General features: G+C 46.7%; 1 protein-coding gene across 12 annotated transcripts in view; it reads right to left on the bottom strand.

Moving 5' to 3' along the window:
- ARMH1 (armadillo like helical domain containing 1) overlaps positions 1 to 17,454 on the bottom strand; it is a 54,797-nt gene that overhangs the window by 36,745 nt on the left and 598 nt on the right. For 4 of the 12 annotated variants that reach the window (XR_009502950.1, XM_059921239.1, XM_059921289.1 and 1 more), the window contains exons 1-3: positions 17,330 to 17,404; positions 2,581 to 2,693; positions 1,333 to 1,560 (exon numbers count right to left, since the gene is read on the bottom strand). Coding sequence is in view for 7 of the 12 variants with exons in the window: in XM_059921239.1 (XP_059777222.1) it covers positions 1,333 to 1,538 (206 nt within the window). In the remaining 5 variants the exon portion in view is untranslated. Of the gene's footprint in view, positions 1 to 1,332; positions 1,561 to 2,580; positions 2,694 to 17,087; positions 17,142 to 17,329; positions 17,405 to 17,454 lie in introns of those variants that run through there. The other 8 variants (XM_059921313.1, XM_059921281.1, XM_059921341.1 and 5 more) reach the window with 8 other exon arrangements.

Below are 17,454 nucleotides of genomic sequence, written 5' to 3'. Positions count from 1 at the left end.
ATGGAGTGCTACAGGCATACAGAGCAGGAATATCCTGAAATCCACCCACGACTCAAACTATCACCATGATGGGCACCAAATCTGTCTTCAGCCCCAAGTCTGCTTCTGGGCTCCTGAGCACAGGCACCTCAAACGCAACATGTCCCAAATCAAACTTATCTACCCCCAGACTCACTCCTTTCCTTGTATTCTCTTCCCACGTAATGATGTCCCATTCGCCTAGTTTCCCAAGCCAGAAACGTGAGAGTCTGTGGGAGACAAGTGGAGGTGGCAGCTGGGTTAACAGGTATGGAACTCAGATTCCAGAGGAATGTGGGTGGGGTACACATCTGAGAGTCCTCAAACTGGAGTGGTGTTGACATCCTGACAGTGGCTAGATCACTTAGGGAGAAGCTGAGAGCAAGCAGAAAAGAGGGCTGTGGCTGGAGTCCAGCAAACACCAACATTTAAGGCATGGCTGAAGAGGAGCAGGATGGACAGAAAGAAAGGAGAAAACCAAGAGAACTGGTATCAGAAACCACAGGAAGTGTGTGACAGTGTGTGTGTGTGAGTGTGTGTGTGTGTGTGTGGTGATATGGTCTATATGTGCTTCTTTTTGCTTTCCTTCTCTCTCTCTTTTTTTTTTTTATTGAGGTAAAATTGACATAAACATTACATTAGTTTCAGGGAAGAATGTTGTGAGAAGTGGGAATGGTTGGCTGACAAATGCCACTGAGAGGTCACGTATAAGGTCTGAGGATGTGGTCACTGGGTTTCACAATTAGAAAAGCATTGGTAACCTTGGAAGACCTGCGTCAGTAGAGTGGAGGGGACAGAAGTCAGGCTGCAGTGGGTGTAGGAGAAAGGGAGGCGGGGAAGGTCAACAGCCTTTTCAACAGGCTTCAGCATGAAGGGCAGAAGCAAGGTGGAATATAGGTTCCAGACAAGGATTGAATTAAAATTTTAAGGTGGAAGAGATTTGAGCATACATAAATGCTGATGAAAAAGCTGGTAATGAGGCAAAAGTGAAGGCTATAGGAGAGAACGAATAAAGTCCTTGGGGAGATGGGAGGGGATTCAAGCGCAACACAGACAGAGTATTGGTCCTAGACAAGGAACACCCACTTCAACTCTGATGGGAGCAAGAGAGGTTAGCAGTGAGAATGAGGATATATTTATAGATTGGGAAGACAGGATGTTGAGGGAGTTCTTGACTTCAGGGATGGTATTTTGATCACTAGATGTCCTGTTCTAAAATCTGAGAGAGAATCAGGAGAAGAGCTCCTTCGACAATCTTTGTTCCTTTTCTCTTTTGAAGATTGCCTATTTGTTTTCCTGTTCAGCAAAGGATACGTGAGTCTAAGCCAGGTGGTCAAGCGGACCAGGAACAAGCTGGCTCCCTGGGAAAACTCCTGTTCCAGCTCAGGGGCAGTCTTGCCTTGGTTGGTTTCAATGAAATTGTTGAGGATGTGACTCCTTGTGACTTTGCCAGCATTGTCCCAATCCTGTAAAAAACTCAAGAGCCGGCTAATTGCTGCCTGCTCCTTTACAGAAGTCATGATCAGTGAGTCCTGAAGTTGGCTACGGAGGAGGGAAAACAGACAGGTTACCAAAGTACTCAGAACCATGCAAGGCCTGTAGTTACTCTGTGAGTTTTGCTTTTCCAGCAATCATCTGGAGGCAGGGTGAGCCTCTGTCACCCTCACGGATGTAGTGACGTTCAAAATACACCTCTAGGACTGGTCACCTGCTACTTGAACAGGGAGGATCCAGCTGTGTTGTCATGGAATTAAGAATATACAGTATAAATCTTTAGCTCTTTGGCTTCTCTGCTGGTGCCTGCAGCTAAAAGGACCACAGGCTCCAGGTGATATGCAGATGCTGCCTAAAACCACGGCCTCTCTTAGCCCTCACCTCACACAGCATCAGAGCCTGGGCCTTTAGAGACCCAGCCCCCGCTTACGCCAATCAGCCAAGGCAAAATGCTTCCTAATCTTGTACCTGTGGCCTTTAGACTAACTCTCTTAAAAACAACTTTTCAACAAAGTTAGTGGGAAGAAAAAGTTCTCATTCCATAGTTAGATTAATGGGCTGTGGTTTGTAGGAGTCTGTGTCCTTGGGAGAGTGTTTTCAGCGGGGGAGGGAAGGTTTAAAATAAACCCATTTTCCAAAAATAGTTGTGATTGAAAGTGTTATTATCCATAACAAATGTTAGTGCTGATGGGAGAGAGGCATATGTGATTCTTCTGTCTAACAGACAAGTGAAAGTCATACTTCACATTATCACGGGGTTTTCTGTGAGTTACAGAATATTTGTGAAACATTACTTGCAGGGCCATGATTGACATGGAGAAAACAGCTTGTGTAGGGGAGATGTGTATTTCACGAAGACTGTTCAACATGAAATTTACAGTCCCATAAAGTGCTTCTACATCTTCGCCAGAGATATAGTTAAAAGGACTTTACAGTCTGAAACATCTTAAAATTGGTTCTAAATTAACGTTTCCTCACATGTATTTGAGATATTGATGGGGCCCAACTCTCAGAATTTTATCAGGAAGCAATTGAGGCATGCTAAGACAGACAGACATACACACCAACCTCCACTGCTCCCCAGAGGACACCGGGTATGTGCTCCCAGGAAGGGCGTCCACGTAGCCTCAGGGATGGAGCCAACCACAATATCCTGTCAGCCTTAACAGCCAGGTGAATAACTGTGGATCAACCGAAACACAAAAATGACCAAAACCCCTCATGGGATCAGGCATCAATCATTGTGAATGACATTATAGCCCTAAGTCTGAGAATAACTTACAGAGGCCATAGCCACCTCTAACAGCCAAACTGGACTCAAGAAAATGGGGATGAGTGGCTGTTCTAGACCCCAGGAAGGAGGGGTTGATACACCACCAACAGCAGGAAAGCAGCCTGTGCCCCTCCCCTGCCGTGGTTGGACCGTTTGTTTCTAGGATCAAAACTCAAAGTGCTATCAGAGATGCACCCAACGATTCTAGAACACCAAGGGTGGGAAACTTTCAGCTGGATGCTGCATATTATGGCCCCTCGAGGTTTCCTTGGATCTGTCTTCCCCATCAGCTTTTTTTTTTTTTTAAACAGGAAAAGAAAACTGACAAATGGCAGCTTTAAAGTCACAGTGATACAGCTGTAAGTCATATATATGTAGTAAAGCACTGTGCAAGGTGCTGAGGGAGGTGTGAAGAGGCGCACTGCACTGCCCTGGCCTGGAGGAGCTCCAAATCTCATAGTAGTGGGGAAGAACATGAGATTTAGAGTCAGACTGGGTTCAAGGCCCCACTGCCCACCTGACAAAGTAAAAGAGTTAAATAGTACCTGCCTCCCCCTTTTCCATCCTCCAGTCTCACTCCAGAGGCAACCACTTTCAACTCTTTTGGCTATTTCTTCTGGAGTTACTTCTATTTGTCCAAATAATGAGTTTATACTACTTGCTATGGGCTGAATTCAACAAATCCATATGTTCAAGCCCTAATCCCCAGTGCCTCAGAATGTGACTCTATTTAGAGATAGGGTCTTTAAAGAGGTAATTAAGTTAAAATGAAGTCATCAGGGTGGGCCCTAATCCAACATAACTGGTATCCTTATAAATGGAGATTAGGACAGGGACACATAAAGAGGGAAGGCCATCTGAAGACACCAGAAGGCAGCCATCTGCAAGCAAAGGAGAGAGGCCTCAGAAGAAACCAATCCTGTGACACCTTGATCTTGGACACCTTTATCAGAGGTACAGAACTGTGAGATAATAAATTTCTGTTGTTTAAGCCACCTGGTCTGTGCCACTTTGTCATGGCAGCCCTAGCAAACTAATACATTACTATTAGTTGATTCGTCAATTTTAGGCACTATTTATTTCTAATTCTGAGGAATTAGCTCTCTTGCACCACTCTAACCCCCATTTTTCTCCCCTCATTCTCACAATATAGTTTTCCACAATTTATAGTTAAATCAATAGTGTTTACATTATTGACCAAGTAAATAAGCACTGTTCATTCAAGCTGTAAACTACTATTACGTTTTCCTTCTCTTACAAGTTGGTTTTACCTGGAGTTCATAATTGTTTCTTTCTTTTTTTTTTTTAAGAAGCTTTATTTTATTTTTTTAATTAATTAATAAATTAATTAATTTTTGGCTGTGTTGGGTCTTCGTTTCTGTGCGAGGGCTTTCTCTAGTTGTGGCAAGCGGGGGCCACTCTTCATCATGGTGCGCGGGCCTCTCACTATCGTGGCCTCTCTTGTTGCGGAGCACAGGCTCCAGACGCGCAGGCTCAGTAGTTGTGGCTCACGGGCCTAGTTGTTCCGCGGCATGTGGGATCTTCCCAGACCAGGGCTCGAACCCGTGTCTCCTGCATTAGCAGGCAGATTCTCAACCACTGCGCCACCAGGGAAGCCCCCATAATTGTTTCTTTTTTCAATTGTTTAATTTTCTAAGTACTAGAGCTGTTTTCTTCCAAATATTCCAAACACATAGCAATGATCTTTCTGAATGTTCAACCCCTAACTGATCAGTCCCATCTTCTCCTTGGAGAACTCTGTCCCAAGGACGTCTGTCTTTCTGCTCCAGTTTGGACTGGCTGCTTGCTAAGCCTGGCGTACAAATGTTGTCCTGGGATTTCCTTTTGCCTGTCTTCTCTGTCTATTGCCCTATTTCCTGGATCCACCTTATCCTCCTTGGTTTACTCTCTCATTTTGTTGAAGCACATTCTCCAGTAGCTTCCTAAAAAATGAATTTTTTTCTGTGTTCTTGAAAATCTGAGAGTATTCTGACCTCATGTCAGATTGGTTGGGTGTGTAATTCCAGGTTAGAACAAGCTTCCCTCGATTGAGCATCCCAGGGTTGCTGTTGAGAAATCTGACATCATTCTGATTTCTGTGCCTTTGTCTGTGGCTTGTTTTTTCACTCTTGATGCTTTGAAAACCTTTTCTGAAATTGTACGGTGATATGCCTTGGTGCAGGTCTTTTACAGTTATTATATTAAGCCTTCTGTGCTGTGTCCTTCAGTTTTTGAAAATTTCTTTAACAGGCAACAACTAGACTTTTCATTGAGAAACTCACAAATGTCAGTCAGTGGAGGGTTCTTTTTTTTTTTTTCTTTTTTCCCCACCTGAGGTTCTCAGGGCCTCTGGAGAAGAGTTTTCTACTTTCCCAGGGAGGATGAGAGGGTAGGGGTGCTAAGTGCCTGGCTGCTGGCATCCTGGGGGTGGGGTGGGGGAGGGACTAGGGCTGCCGCCATGTAGTGTGTAAATCTTCCCTCCATCCCTCAGTTTTCCACCCTGTATCTCATCCCTGCCCTTCAAACCCTGCCTGAAGTCCCTGAGTATGGAGGCCTCCAGAGTTCCTCCTTATGCAGCAAGAGAGTTTAGAGTAGTCGTTTGGCTTTTGAGAGCGGAGCTCTGGGGCCGCAGCAAAGTGCTCTGCACACAGACTCCAGCCAAGCCCCCATGTTTAGCCCTGTACCTCATTGCTGACCTTCTGGAGTAACTCATGCTTCCAAGGCATTAAGCGTCTTGGAGATTAAACTGGGTGAGCTGATTTGCTTCTTGTTGGTAATCTCCCCTGTTTGGCAGCTGGTTTGTAACTTCTTAGGATGTTTCAAGCCAGGTAACACTCCCCCACCTGCCTTCTACTTCCATATATCTGTTGACTTTCATCTGCTGTTGCCTCCTTCTCTGAGCTTTTGTAACTTAATACCTTTTATATTTCTTTAGTGTTAAGTCAGCAAGGTTTTGAGAGGTAGGGGGAAATACAGGGGGGCAGCCATGTTTAATCAAGAGACTACAGCCACATATTTATTTTAATCTCAACTTTTCTTCAAAATAAGATTTGATGATGATTGAAAAAAAAAAACACCCCAAAACCTAATAAGTACAGTTTTAAAAAGAATTAAGGAAAGAAAACTGGGAAAAGGGGAGAAACGTACCACTTTCAAGAGTTCATATTACATTTGTAGGCTTTATGACTCCCAAATCCATATTTTCAGCCTGGGCCTCCCTCCCAGGCTGAGAATATGATTAAATGACCACAGACGTCTTCCTTGGTAGGTTTCACATACTCTTCAAATCCATAAGTCCCAAACTGAACTCATCAAGCCCTCACCCCTGCTCCTTTCCCTATGTTGGTCCTATTTCAGTGACTGTTACCACTCTCCTAGTCACTCAAGAGCTATGTTGATGTAGTCCTCTCCCTTGCCTTCCTCATCCAATCTGCTGCCAGGTTCTGCCTATTATACCACCTAAATCTCCCTCAGATCAGTCTATTTAGCTTCATCTCCACTGCCACTGTTGTAGTTCACCCCCATCCCTCACATGGATCGCTGCAACAGCCTCCTAACTGATCTTCGGGTTTACCCCAACCTAATCTCCACAGTGATGCGACAGTCTTCTTTTTATATCATTAAAATAAAATGCGCTGGGCTTCCCTGGTGGCGCAGTGGTTGAGAATCTGCCTGCCAATGCAGGGGACACGGCTTCGAGCCCTGGTCTGGAAAGATCCCACATGCCGCGGAGCAAATGGGCCCGTGAGCCACAATTACTGAGCCTGCACGTCTGGAGCCTGTGCTCCGCAACAAGAGAGGCCACGATAGTGAGAGGCCCGCGCACCGCGATGAAGAGTGGCCCCCGCTTGCCACAACTAGAGAAAGCCCTCGCACAGAAACGAAGATCCAACACAATAAATAAATAAATAAATAAAATTAAAAAATAAAATAAAATGCGCTTTATTTTCTATACAATTTTTAAAGGATACACTCCGTTTACAGTTATTACAAAATATTGGCTATATTCTCCAGGTAGTGATGTGAGATTCTTTAAAAAATACAAATCGGGCATATTTCCCTGCTTAAAACTCTCCAGTTGTTCCCCATTACCCTTCTTCATTCAGGCCGAAGAACGTCTTCCATCTAAGTTTTGCCACACCTGAAATATGAGTCTGTCCCCCCCTACCCCGCCCCCCATGTCACTGCTTCCAGTAGGAACTAAGGGAAGGCTGCCAGCTTCCCCATGCTTCACACACCATTCTCTAAAGTTCTCATACTGCTGGGACTTCCCTGGTGGCGCAGTGGTTAAGAATCCGCCTGCCAATGCCGGGGACACGGATTTGAGCCCTCGTCCGGGAAGATCCCACATGCCACGGAGCAACTAAGCCCGTGAGCCACAACTACTGAGCCTGTGCTCTAGAGCCCTCGAGCCACAGCTACTGAGCCTGCGCTCTAGAGCCCTCGAGCCACAGCTACTGAGCCTGCGCTCTAGAGCCCTCGAGCCACAGCTACTGAAGCCCATGCGCCTACAGCCCATGCTCTGCAACAAGAGAAGCCACCGCAATGAGAAGCCCGTGCACCTCAATGAACAGTAGCCCCTGCTTGCCACAACTAGAGAAAGCCCGCGCACAGCAATGAAGACTCAACACAGCCAAAAATAAATAAATTCATAAAAAAAAAAAAAAGTCCTCATACTGTTTCTCAATCATTTCTTTTCCTCTGAGGTCAGGCGTCCTGTCCTTCCCCATCTCCCTTGCCCCAGTGCTGATTTACTTGCCATTCCCTCTTGCACCCAAGTCCTCCTGTTTACCCATGAGCTGCTAGGCAATTTCAGCATCAACCTGCTCCATCTTCGTAATTTTGGCCAGCATCGTCCCTGGCACATCATGGATATTCAACAAGTGTTACTTAAATTGACATCCAACACACTGTGCTCATAATAAGCATTTTAATTTCCTTAACCCCACACAGTAATTAATTAAACAGATGTCCTGGGTGCCACTCCTAGCCAAGCACTGGGACTGGCATTGGTCAACATAACAAATATATTTTTTGCCCTCAAGGTGCTTACAACCCTGAGAAAACCATAATTCAAAAAGAGTCATGTACCACAATGTTCACTGCAGCTCTATTTACAATAGCCAGGACATGGAAGCAACCTAAGTGTCCATCGACAGACGACAGGATAAAGAAGATGTGGCACATATATACTCAGCCATAAAAAGAAACGAGTTATTTGTAGTGAGGTGGGTGGACCTAGAGACTGTCACACAGAGTGAAGTAAGTCAGAAAGAGAAAAACAAATACCATATGCTAACACACACACACACACACACACACACACACACACACACACACACATATATGGAATCTAAAAAAAAAAACGTTCTGAACAACCTAGGGGCAGGACAGGAATAAAGACGCAGATGTAGAGAATGGACTTGAGGACATGGGGAGGGGGAAGGGTAAGCGGAACGAAGTGAGAGAGTGGCATGGAGTGGGCAAATGTAAAATAGATAGCTAGTGGGAAGCAGCTGCATAGCACAGGGAGATCAGCTGGGTGCTCTGTGACCACCTAGAGGGGTGGGATAGGGAGGGTGGGAGGGAGACGCAAGAGGGAGGAGATATGGGGATATATGTATATGTATAGCTGATTCACTTTGTTATACAGCAGAAACTAACACACCATTGTAAAGCAATTATACTCCAATAAAGATGTTAAAAAAAAAAAAAGGTGCTTACAAACTGGTGGAGTAGAGAGAAAGGGAACCAGATGATTTTACTGAAAAGTGTAAAGCGCTCTCATGGGGGTAAATCCCAGGGTCTGCTGGGGCTTGTAGGAGAGGCACAAAATCTGGACTCTGGTGACCTTCATCCAATCCAGCATCCACACTCATGGTCCACAGCCTAAACTTTGTGAATAGCCTGGGAAGTCTACAATTCCGAGCTCCTTACCCTCCCACCTCTTCCATCTGTTCTCAGGAGATCTACTCTTGGGTTTCACAAAAAAGTTATAGGCCATTAGGCAGAAACGTCCTCACAGTCTCTTCCTTCTTCCCACGTTATGGTATCCATACCCATCCTTCTCTTTTCCTTCTTTACCCCTTTACCACAGCTCTACACCCACCCATCCTGCCTCCTTAGAGCCCCCACTCCATCCACTACTCCCTCTTCCGCTGGATCCTCAACTGCTCTCTTTAATTAGGCATTTTTTCTTGTTAACTTACTTAATTCTTGCCTATCCTAAAGCAAAAATAAGCAAAAATGAAAACAAAAACCACTTACCTCACCCTCTTGTCCCCCTGCAGTCACCTCTCTGGTTTTCTCCCTTCACAGAAAAGCTTCTTAAAAACAGTCTACACACTCTTTTCTGATCCTCCACGGACCAGTCTCTCCTCAACCCACTGCAATTCTGCTTCTCTCCACTCCCCGTTCACTTGCTTGCACATTCAGCCATGTCTCTGATAACCTCCTAATTGTCCAGGTCAATGAGGACATCTTAGTCCTTTGTTTACTTGTTCTGTTGCTGCAACAACTAACATCACTGACCATCCCTCCTGCTCAAAAGGCTTTCTTCCCTGATGCCTCTCCACCCTGACATCTTCTCTTGGACAGCCTGCATCCCTGGCTGCTGCCTCCCGCCATCCCATCTTTCGGTTTCCAGTGCCTGTCACATTGTACGTAAATCCTCAGTAAATTGTCTCCGACGTGACTAGGAGTCCTTCTGCCCCACTGTCAACCTTACTATCAGCGATTCCATTCAACATGAAAGTCAACAAATACTGAGAGACAAGTGTGTCCCATCCTTGGGTTAGGCCTCTAGGGATAATTGTGAGAACAAAACAAAGTTCCTTCCCTCAAGGGGTATGCAGTTTTGGGGTGGCATAGAGCCCTGTAAATAAACCATTTTAAGTCCAATAGTGTGGTAAGTGCTAGGATGGGGCAAGCACAGGATACTCTGGGAATGTGAGCGAGGGACACCTAACCTAGCCTTAGTTGGGGTGCGGGCTGTTATGGAAGATTTCCAGAGGAGATGCCATCCAGGCTGAAAGGCACCTGCAGCTAGCCAAGTGAAGAGGTGAGGAAGCTGTACTCCAGGTAGAGGGAATAAAATATGTGGAGGCTCAGAAGCGTGCGAGTGTAAGGTATATTTAAAGAATTGCGAGTGGAAGGCAGTGTTGCGTAATGGTTAGGAACACAGACACTGGAGTTGGATGATCTTCCACCTCTCGGCTATGTGACTTTATGCAAATTACTTAACCTCTCCAGGCTTCAGTTCTCTTACCTGAGAAGAGGGGATAATAATACCTCATAAGGTATCATGACCCTCATAAGGGTCAACAAACTGCCTAACATATAGGAAACCCTCAATAAAGCTTAGTTCTTATTTTCATTGCTGAGATTGTTCAGAGTGGCTGGAGCATAGTATGAGGATGGAAGCGGCAAGAGACGAGGCTGGGAAAATGGGTGGAGGCCAGAGAACAAGGGGCCCTTGATGCTCTGCTGCAGGGTCAGCACTCTACCCTGAGGGCAACGTGAGGGTTTTAAGTCAAGGGCTTTAAGTCAAGAGTGACAAGAAAAGACTTTGTTCTAGGAATAGCATCTTGACTCTAGTGTAGAAAGGTGATCAGAAAGGGGCAAGACTGGAGGCGGGGCACCAGTTAGGAAGCTGTTCCCATAATCTCGGCAAAAGATGCTGATGACACTAGGGTTGGAGAGAAGTAGAAACGCCACATAGGAAGGAGCGACAGGACCTGGTGACTGACTGTGGAGGATGAAAGGGGGAGGAATCAGGGAGGACGCCCAGATAACCTTGCTTCCTACTTCACAGAGGAAACAGGGCCCGGGCTTCCCTGGTGGCGCAGTGGTTGAGAATCTGCTTGCCAATGCAGGGGACACGGGTTCGAGCCCTGGTCTGGGAAGATCCCACATGCCGTGGAGCAACTAGGCCCGTGAGCCACAACTACTGAGCCTGTGCGTCTGGAGCCTGTGCTCTGCACCAAGAGAGGCCACGATAGTGAGAGGCCCGCGCACCGCGATGAAGAGTGGCCCCCGCTCACCGCAACTAGAGAAAGTCCTCGCACAGAAACGAAGACCCAACACAGCCAAAAATAAATAAATAAATAAATAAATTTAAAAAAAACAAAACAAAAACCAGGGCCCATCAGGAGCAACTCCCTTCTCTCCCTCCATTTTTTTTTGGGGGGGCTGTGCCACGTGGTTTGCGGGATCTCAGTTCCCCGACCAGAGACTGAACCCGGGCCACGGCAGTGAAAGCCTGGAATCCTAACCACTAGGCCACCAGGGAACTCCTTCTCCCTCTATTCATTTTTTTTTTTTTTTTTTTTAAGCTATGTTGGGTCTTCGTTGCTGTGCGCGGGCTTCTCATTGCTGTGGCTTCTCTTGTTGCGGAGCACTGGCTCTAGGCGTGTGGGCTTCAGTAGTTGTGGCATGCAGGCTTCAGCAGTTGTGGCTCACGGGCTCTAGAGCGCAGGCTCAGTAGTTGTGGCGCATGGGCTTAGTTGCTCCGCGGAACGTGGGATCTTCCTGGACCCGGGCTTGAACCCGTGTCCCCTGCATTGCACAGGCGGATTCTTAACCACTGCGCCACCAGGGAAGTCCTCTCCTTCTATTCTTAACCTCACCACATGGGCACGCAGCCTTTCGGTGTGTGCTAGATTCTGCCCCTCTATATTCAATCTCTCTATCTCCTCTGATTCCTCTTAAACTTGCTCGATCTCTGTCAACCCCAACAAATACATAAACAAAGACTTTCCCTCAAGCTTCTACACTTCCTCCCTTCTTCACCCCCAAATTTCTCCTTCTGGCCTACAGGATAAAGTCTGAACTCAATGTGGCATACAAGATCCTTCAAAACTTGACCCCAGCCTTGCCTCATCTGCAGTCACTTCCACGTTGCAACAGACACCAACTTCTCAACTCCCCAGGCCCTTCCAGGGCCCACTTGTATCTCAACCCTGCTCTGCCATCAGGAATGGCCAGCCTCCTTTTTGCCCTTTGGCTAATTCCCCAAGACAGCTAGGGGTTCTCAGGTCTGTGGTCCCACTTATGCCACCTCTTCTCCTGCTATGCTGTAAAACTTCACCATCCCTCCCACTAGAGTGTGAGTTCCTCAAGGGCAGGGGTTGGTCCTCCCTGTCTCTATGTCCCCAGGGCCTGCCTAATGCCTGGCACAAAATAGATGTTTAATAAATGCTCGCTGGGTGAATGAGTAAAGAAATCAGCCAGCTCCCGTTTAGACGGTTATATCTGAATGTTCATGATATGTAGGTCCATAAAACTACCAACTTCCCAAAGCTGCCATGTGCAGAGTGGCAGAATCTCCATCCAAGAAGGCCAGTGCATAGTCTATGAGGCATTTTACAGCTGACAGGAAATAGCAATGTCAGCAGCGGTGTCATCTTTGGACACTGAGGACAGGGATTCAGTGCCATGAATGGTCAGTTAAATTGTAATTGGAGTGAACTGTTCCTCTGCAAACCATACTGTTCTTTAGCTGCAGCCAAATGGCATTCAAGAAGGAGAGAAAATTTTTTGAAATGTCAAAGAAATCATTTCCAATTTGGTGCTCACAACCAGAGACTCTAATGATCAGTGGAAATGAGAAGCAAACAAATTAGCACTAATGGATAATGGCTTTTGGAAAAGAGGATTTAATTTATAGTCAACTGATCATGGCATGCAGCATGCAGTAAAAGTCAGTTTCACCAGCTTGATCATAAGAACCAGAGCACACCCAGAATGCCAGAGAAAAATATACGTATGCCATCATGCTTATTGGAAACTCTCTGTAAGTGGCAGCCAATTAAAATGGTCATTATTTTACCTTGGAGAGAAAATGGTCTGAAAAAATCAAAGCACATGAAATTAAAATCTGGATTAGGAACCTCGGTCCAAATTGGTTTGTTTGTGGCCTTCTAACCTTGGCAAGGTCTTCTGCAAGGACGACAAACCTACTTTGTCTTCAGCCCAGAGTGGACTCTTTGTTTTTAATTTCCTCTCCATCTTCAGAGGTGATTAATAAATCTGGACTCATCCATAAATCATTTCTATAGCAGCCAAATGGTTCTTCTTCGTGCCAGGAAACGAAAATCACAGAAATCTCAAAACCCTCAGCTCTTGTACTAAGCCAGAGGTCCTTAGCAACAAGTGAGAAGAGGTATTAAAAATCAAAAGGTCACTAGGTTTCGTTTCTAAATAAAATTTCTCAGAGCGCTTTTTTCCTCCTAAATCAAAAGACACATTTCTAAAAGCAAGAAGCCTCCAGGGCATGGGCTGCCAGCCTGGCTCCTTGTCCCCACGTGGCCTCGGAGATAAGGCAGTCACTGTCTCCTGTTCCTGCGGGTTCCACCTGCACAATGGGACAGAGGCCTTCTCCCAACCCGACTCTTCACTCTCAGCTCCTCATTCAGAGAGAGAGGGAGAAGAGATAGAGACAGAGACAGAAACATTCTCCTTTCAACTTCAGGCCCAGCCAAAGAGGGTGTCCTGGCCTTTACTTCCACCTCAGGGCCAAGTGCAACACAATTTGTCACTTTCTTCTCATAGAGAAGAAAGTGACAAATTCCTTCTGCTCCCCACTCATATCCTCTTCACAGACTCCATCTGCCCCATCTCTTCCCCACAGCCAGCCACCATTCCCTCCATCCTGTTTCCATAGACCATTTTCCCCATCTCCTTCCTGCAAAACCTACTGCCGTCACCAGCTTCCCAGACCTACCCTCATTCTCTACCCATGGACCCCCTTTTCCTCTCCCCAGACTCACTTCTGCCCCCAGCTCCACTCCACAGGCCTGGCTTCATGCCCTCCCCACAAAATGTAATTCTCTAGGTCAACCAGAGTCTCTCTGCCCACGTTCTCCTCACCCCTTCATTGCTCTATGCTTCATCTTCCTTGATCTGATTTCCTGTCCTTCCTTCCCTTCCCAACCTTCTTACTCTTCCCTGGAAAACTTTTGTTTCTGATCAGCAAAGTCTCCTCCACACTTAGCGGCTCCACACTCGCTCTGCCCACCTCCAGCCTGCCCCGGAAGCTGGCTCTTCCTCAGGGCGCCACTTCTGCATAGCTGACCCTGGAGGAGGCTGCTTATACTCTTAAACCCAAGGGATCTCAGGACTGGGAGAGGGGCTAATGTCTCCCCACCAAAGTCCAATTCAGTTCCTATTCTACCAGCTCTTTGTAAAAACCCTTGCTACTTTAGGGTCATGCCATTCAGCTGTATTGACCTTTGCCCCTCCTCTTGCTGTCATCTACAGACTCCAGAACAACCTGCTTTACTGGTACCTGGCTCACAAGCATCCTCTTCCCTTTTCCCTCCTCAAGTCCTGCCATCATCTGGGGGGATTTCAATGGCCATGTCAACATCTTGGCTGTCTTCTGTATTCCACTTTGGCCACCTGCTACCATGGCCATACCCTGGACCCTGTCATCACTTGAAACTACTCAAACTTCATTACTCCACTTTCTCATAACTCTCTCATTCAACTGTTTCCAAGGTATGGGTTCTCTGACTTCATTGGGACCTCCAGCCCATAACACTTTTACTCTCTCCTATACAGTTTAGGGTCTAAGATCCACCATCTCAACCACTCTTTTGCCAGGATCCTCAACTTCCTTGTCCTTTGTCCTTCCATTTCATCCACCTGATAAAATTCAAACCTGGATCAACTCAATTCACCTCTCTGCAGCCACCAGTAGATGGCTGAATATTGTTGGGGGAAAAATACATAGCACACAACCATGCAGACTGCTGCTGCTACAAAATAATGTCACCAACCTCAATAGGGCTCATAACTGCCCAGAAAGCTGTATGCTACCTCAGTTATCTTGCTCCCATTCTCCACTGCAGCTATTTCAATCCTTCTCTGCTGGTCTCAAATCTTGCAAATCATCTCCAGTCCCTTTCTCCCTGGCTGATACCATGTCCTTATTCCATAGAAAAAATAGGAACCACCATACAAGAATTCTCTCAAGTTCCTGCCACCAAATCTACTAATGTACTAATCTCACATGCCTCCTTTCTGTCACAGTGCAAATGTCCCTCTAAGTGAACTTCTCCACTAATGCTTTGGATCCCCTACTCAGGAGTCCCCAACCCCACGGGCCGCGGACCGGTAGCAGTCCGTGGCCTGTTAGGAACCGGGCCGCACAGCAGGAGGTGAGCGGCGGGCAAAGGAGCGAATCTTCATCTGCCGCTCCCCATTGCTCCCCACCGCTCGCATTACCGCCTGAACCATCCTCTCCTCTGCCCCATACATGGAAAAATTGTCTTCCACCAAACCGGTCCCTGATGCCAAAAAGGTTGGAGACTGCTGCCCTACCTTACTCTTTTTCTGGGGGCGCCACTCTCTGTTATCTCTTTTTCCCTATAATATTATCTTTTTCTCTTTGCTGGATCCATGCCAACAGCATTTCTCCCATCTGAATAAAAACCTGCCTCTCCTTCCAGCTATTTTCTTCTCTCTTTTTGCCTCTTAAAGAGCCAAACTTCTTAAAAGTGTAGTCTTCACTTCCTCACCTTCCCACCCACTTCTCAACTCACTGTAATTCGACCTCAGCTCCCACCACTCCACTGAAACTGCCTTTACAACCACTTCCTTGTTTCTAAAACCAGTGGATTTTTTTTAGACCTTATTTTACTTGATTAGTCATCAGCCTTCAACACTTTCCTCTCCTGGTTTCTGGGAAACCACGTTCTACTACTGATTAATTAACCACTGTGGACACTTCATCTCAATTATCTTTGCAGAACCTCAAATGTAGGTGCTTCTCAGGGCTCTGTCCTAGGCCCTCTTCTCTTCTTACTCTACACATACTCCCTGGGCAAGCCCAACAAATCAATCCACTCGTGTGGCTGCCATATAAGGCACAACAGACTACACATTTTAATTTCCAGTTTAGACTTATCTTGCAAACTCCAGTCAGGCATACTCAACTGCCTCTTGGACACCTCCACTTGGATGTCCCACTGGCACGTCCCACTGGCACCTCAAACTCACCATGCCCAGAACTGACCCTCTCCTAAGAACTCTCCTTTCTGTTTGCCCAAGGCAGGAATTCAGAAGTCATTCTTCATTTTTCCTACTTACCCCATGTCCAACCAGTCACCAAGTCCAGTTCTTTTAAACTCGTAAGTGTCTAAGGAATCCATCCCCTTTTCTTCAATCCTGTTACCTCTCCATGTTTCAGGCCACCATAATCCTTCCCCATTACTAAAACAACTTCCAAAACTGGTCTCCCTCCTTCTCCCAATCCCCAATCCATTCTCTTCATTGATCTTTCTAAAACACAAATCTGATTGTTACTCTTCCACTTAAAGCCCTGCAGCCTCCCCATTGTCCTTAGGATAAAGTCTAAGCTCTTGTGCTCATTGGTGTAAAATGCATTGGAAATTTTTTCCATCAGTAAGATCTACCCATAAGTTCAGAGCTGAGTGTGGTATCAAAGACCCTCCAGAATCTGGGCCTACCTGTTCCTCCAGGATTGCTCTCCCGTTAGTCTCTTCTCTGGCCAGGAAATGCTCAGAATTCCTGGCACCGACCCCTCACTTTCCTCTCTTTTTATAAATTTATTTATTTATTTTTGCCTGCGTTGGGTCTTTGTTGCTGCACGTGGGCTTTCTCTAGTTGCGGTGAGCGGGAGTTACTCTTCGTTGCGGTGCGCGGGCTTCTCTTGTTGTAGGGCACAGGCTCTAGGCACGCGGGCTTCAGTAGTTGTGGCTCATGAGCTCTAGAGCACAGGCTCAGTAGTTGTGGCTCATGAGCTCTAGAGCACAGGCTCAGTAGTTGTGGCTCATGGGCTTTGTTGCTCTGCGGCATGTGGGATTTTCCCCGACCAGGGCTCGAACCCGTGTCCCCCGCGTTGGCAGGCGGATTCTTAACCACTGCGCCACCAGGGAAGCCCTCACTTTCCTCTCTTTGAACCCTGTAAGTTCTCATGTCTCCACAAGTCTTTCAAAGCCCAGCTCAAGAGCCATCAGCACTTCCATAAATGCCCCTCTAATTCTGAGCTCCTAAAATCCTTAGGGCCTACTCTTCTTGTAGTACTTATCCCTTGCACAGTATTGCAGTTGGCTCATGCATGATTTCTCTCCCTCTCCTTTTAAGACTTATGGAAGTCAGAGCCAAAAACCTAATCCTCACTAGAGTCCACCTATGTAACAGGTAGTCAGTAAATATTTTTTAAGCGCGTGGATAAATTTAAGAAAACTGTACCCCCTAGCCCCTTTATGTCCCGCACGAACAGGGCAGTCTCTAAAGTATTCGCTAGAAAATAGCACCTCCTTTGCATCCTGCCCACCTCACCAGTCAGAATATTCCTCGACCAGCTGGGTGGAGGATGGGCTGGCACGCATTCCTGTGGCCGTTTTGTACGGTTTTCTACCTCCAGCCCTCGGAGCTGCGGCTGGTAGAGGATAGTAAAGATAGCTAGATGATGTAAGTCAAAGGGCACTGCTGTCCACCCGGTACGACAAGACACGGTTAGGAAGGAAGACCCTCCCCAACCCCAGAACACAGCAACTCTCCCGCAGACCCTCTTACCTACACAGGAGAGTAAGGACTCTTCTTGACCGGCGTCTTGGCTGGCCAATACCTGATCCTGATCAAGCAAGCCAGCCAATGGCTGAGGGCCAGGGATAGACTGGGGCGGGGCATGGTTGCTAGGG

This window comes from Balaenoptera ricei, chromosome 1, assembly GCF_028023285.1.
Source record: "Balaenoptera ricei isolate mBalRic1 chromosome 1, mBalRic1.hap2, whole genome shotgun sequence".
NCBI lineage: Eukaryota > Metazoa > Chordata > Mammalia > Artiodactyla > Balaenopteridae > Balaenoptera > Balaenoptera ricei.
This window is presented reverse-complemented; position numbering and strand designations above follow the sequence as displayed.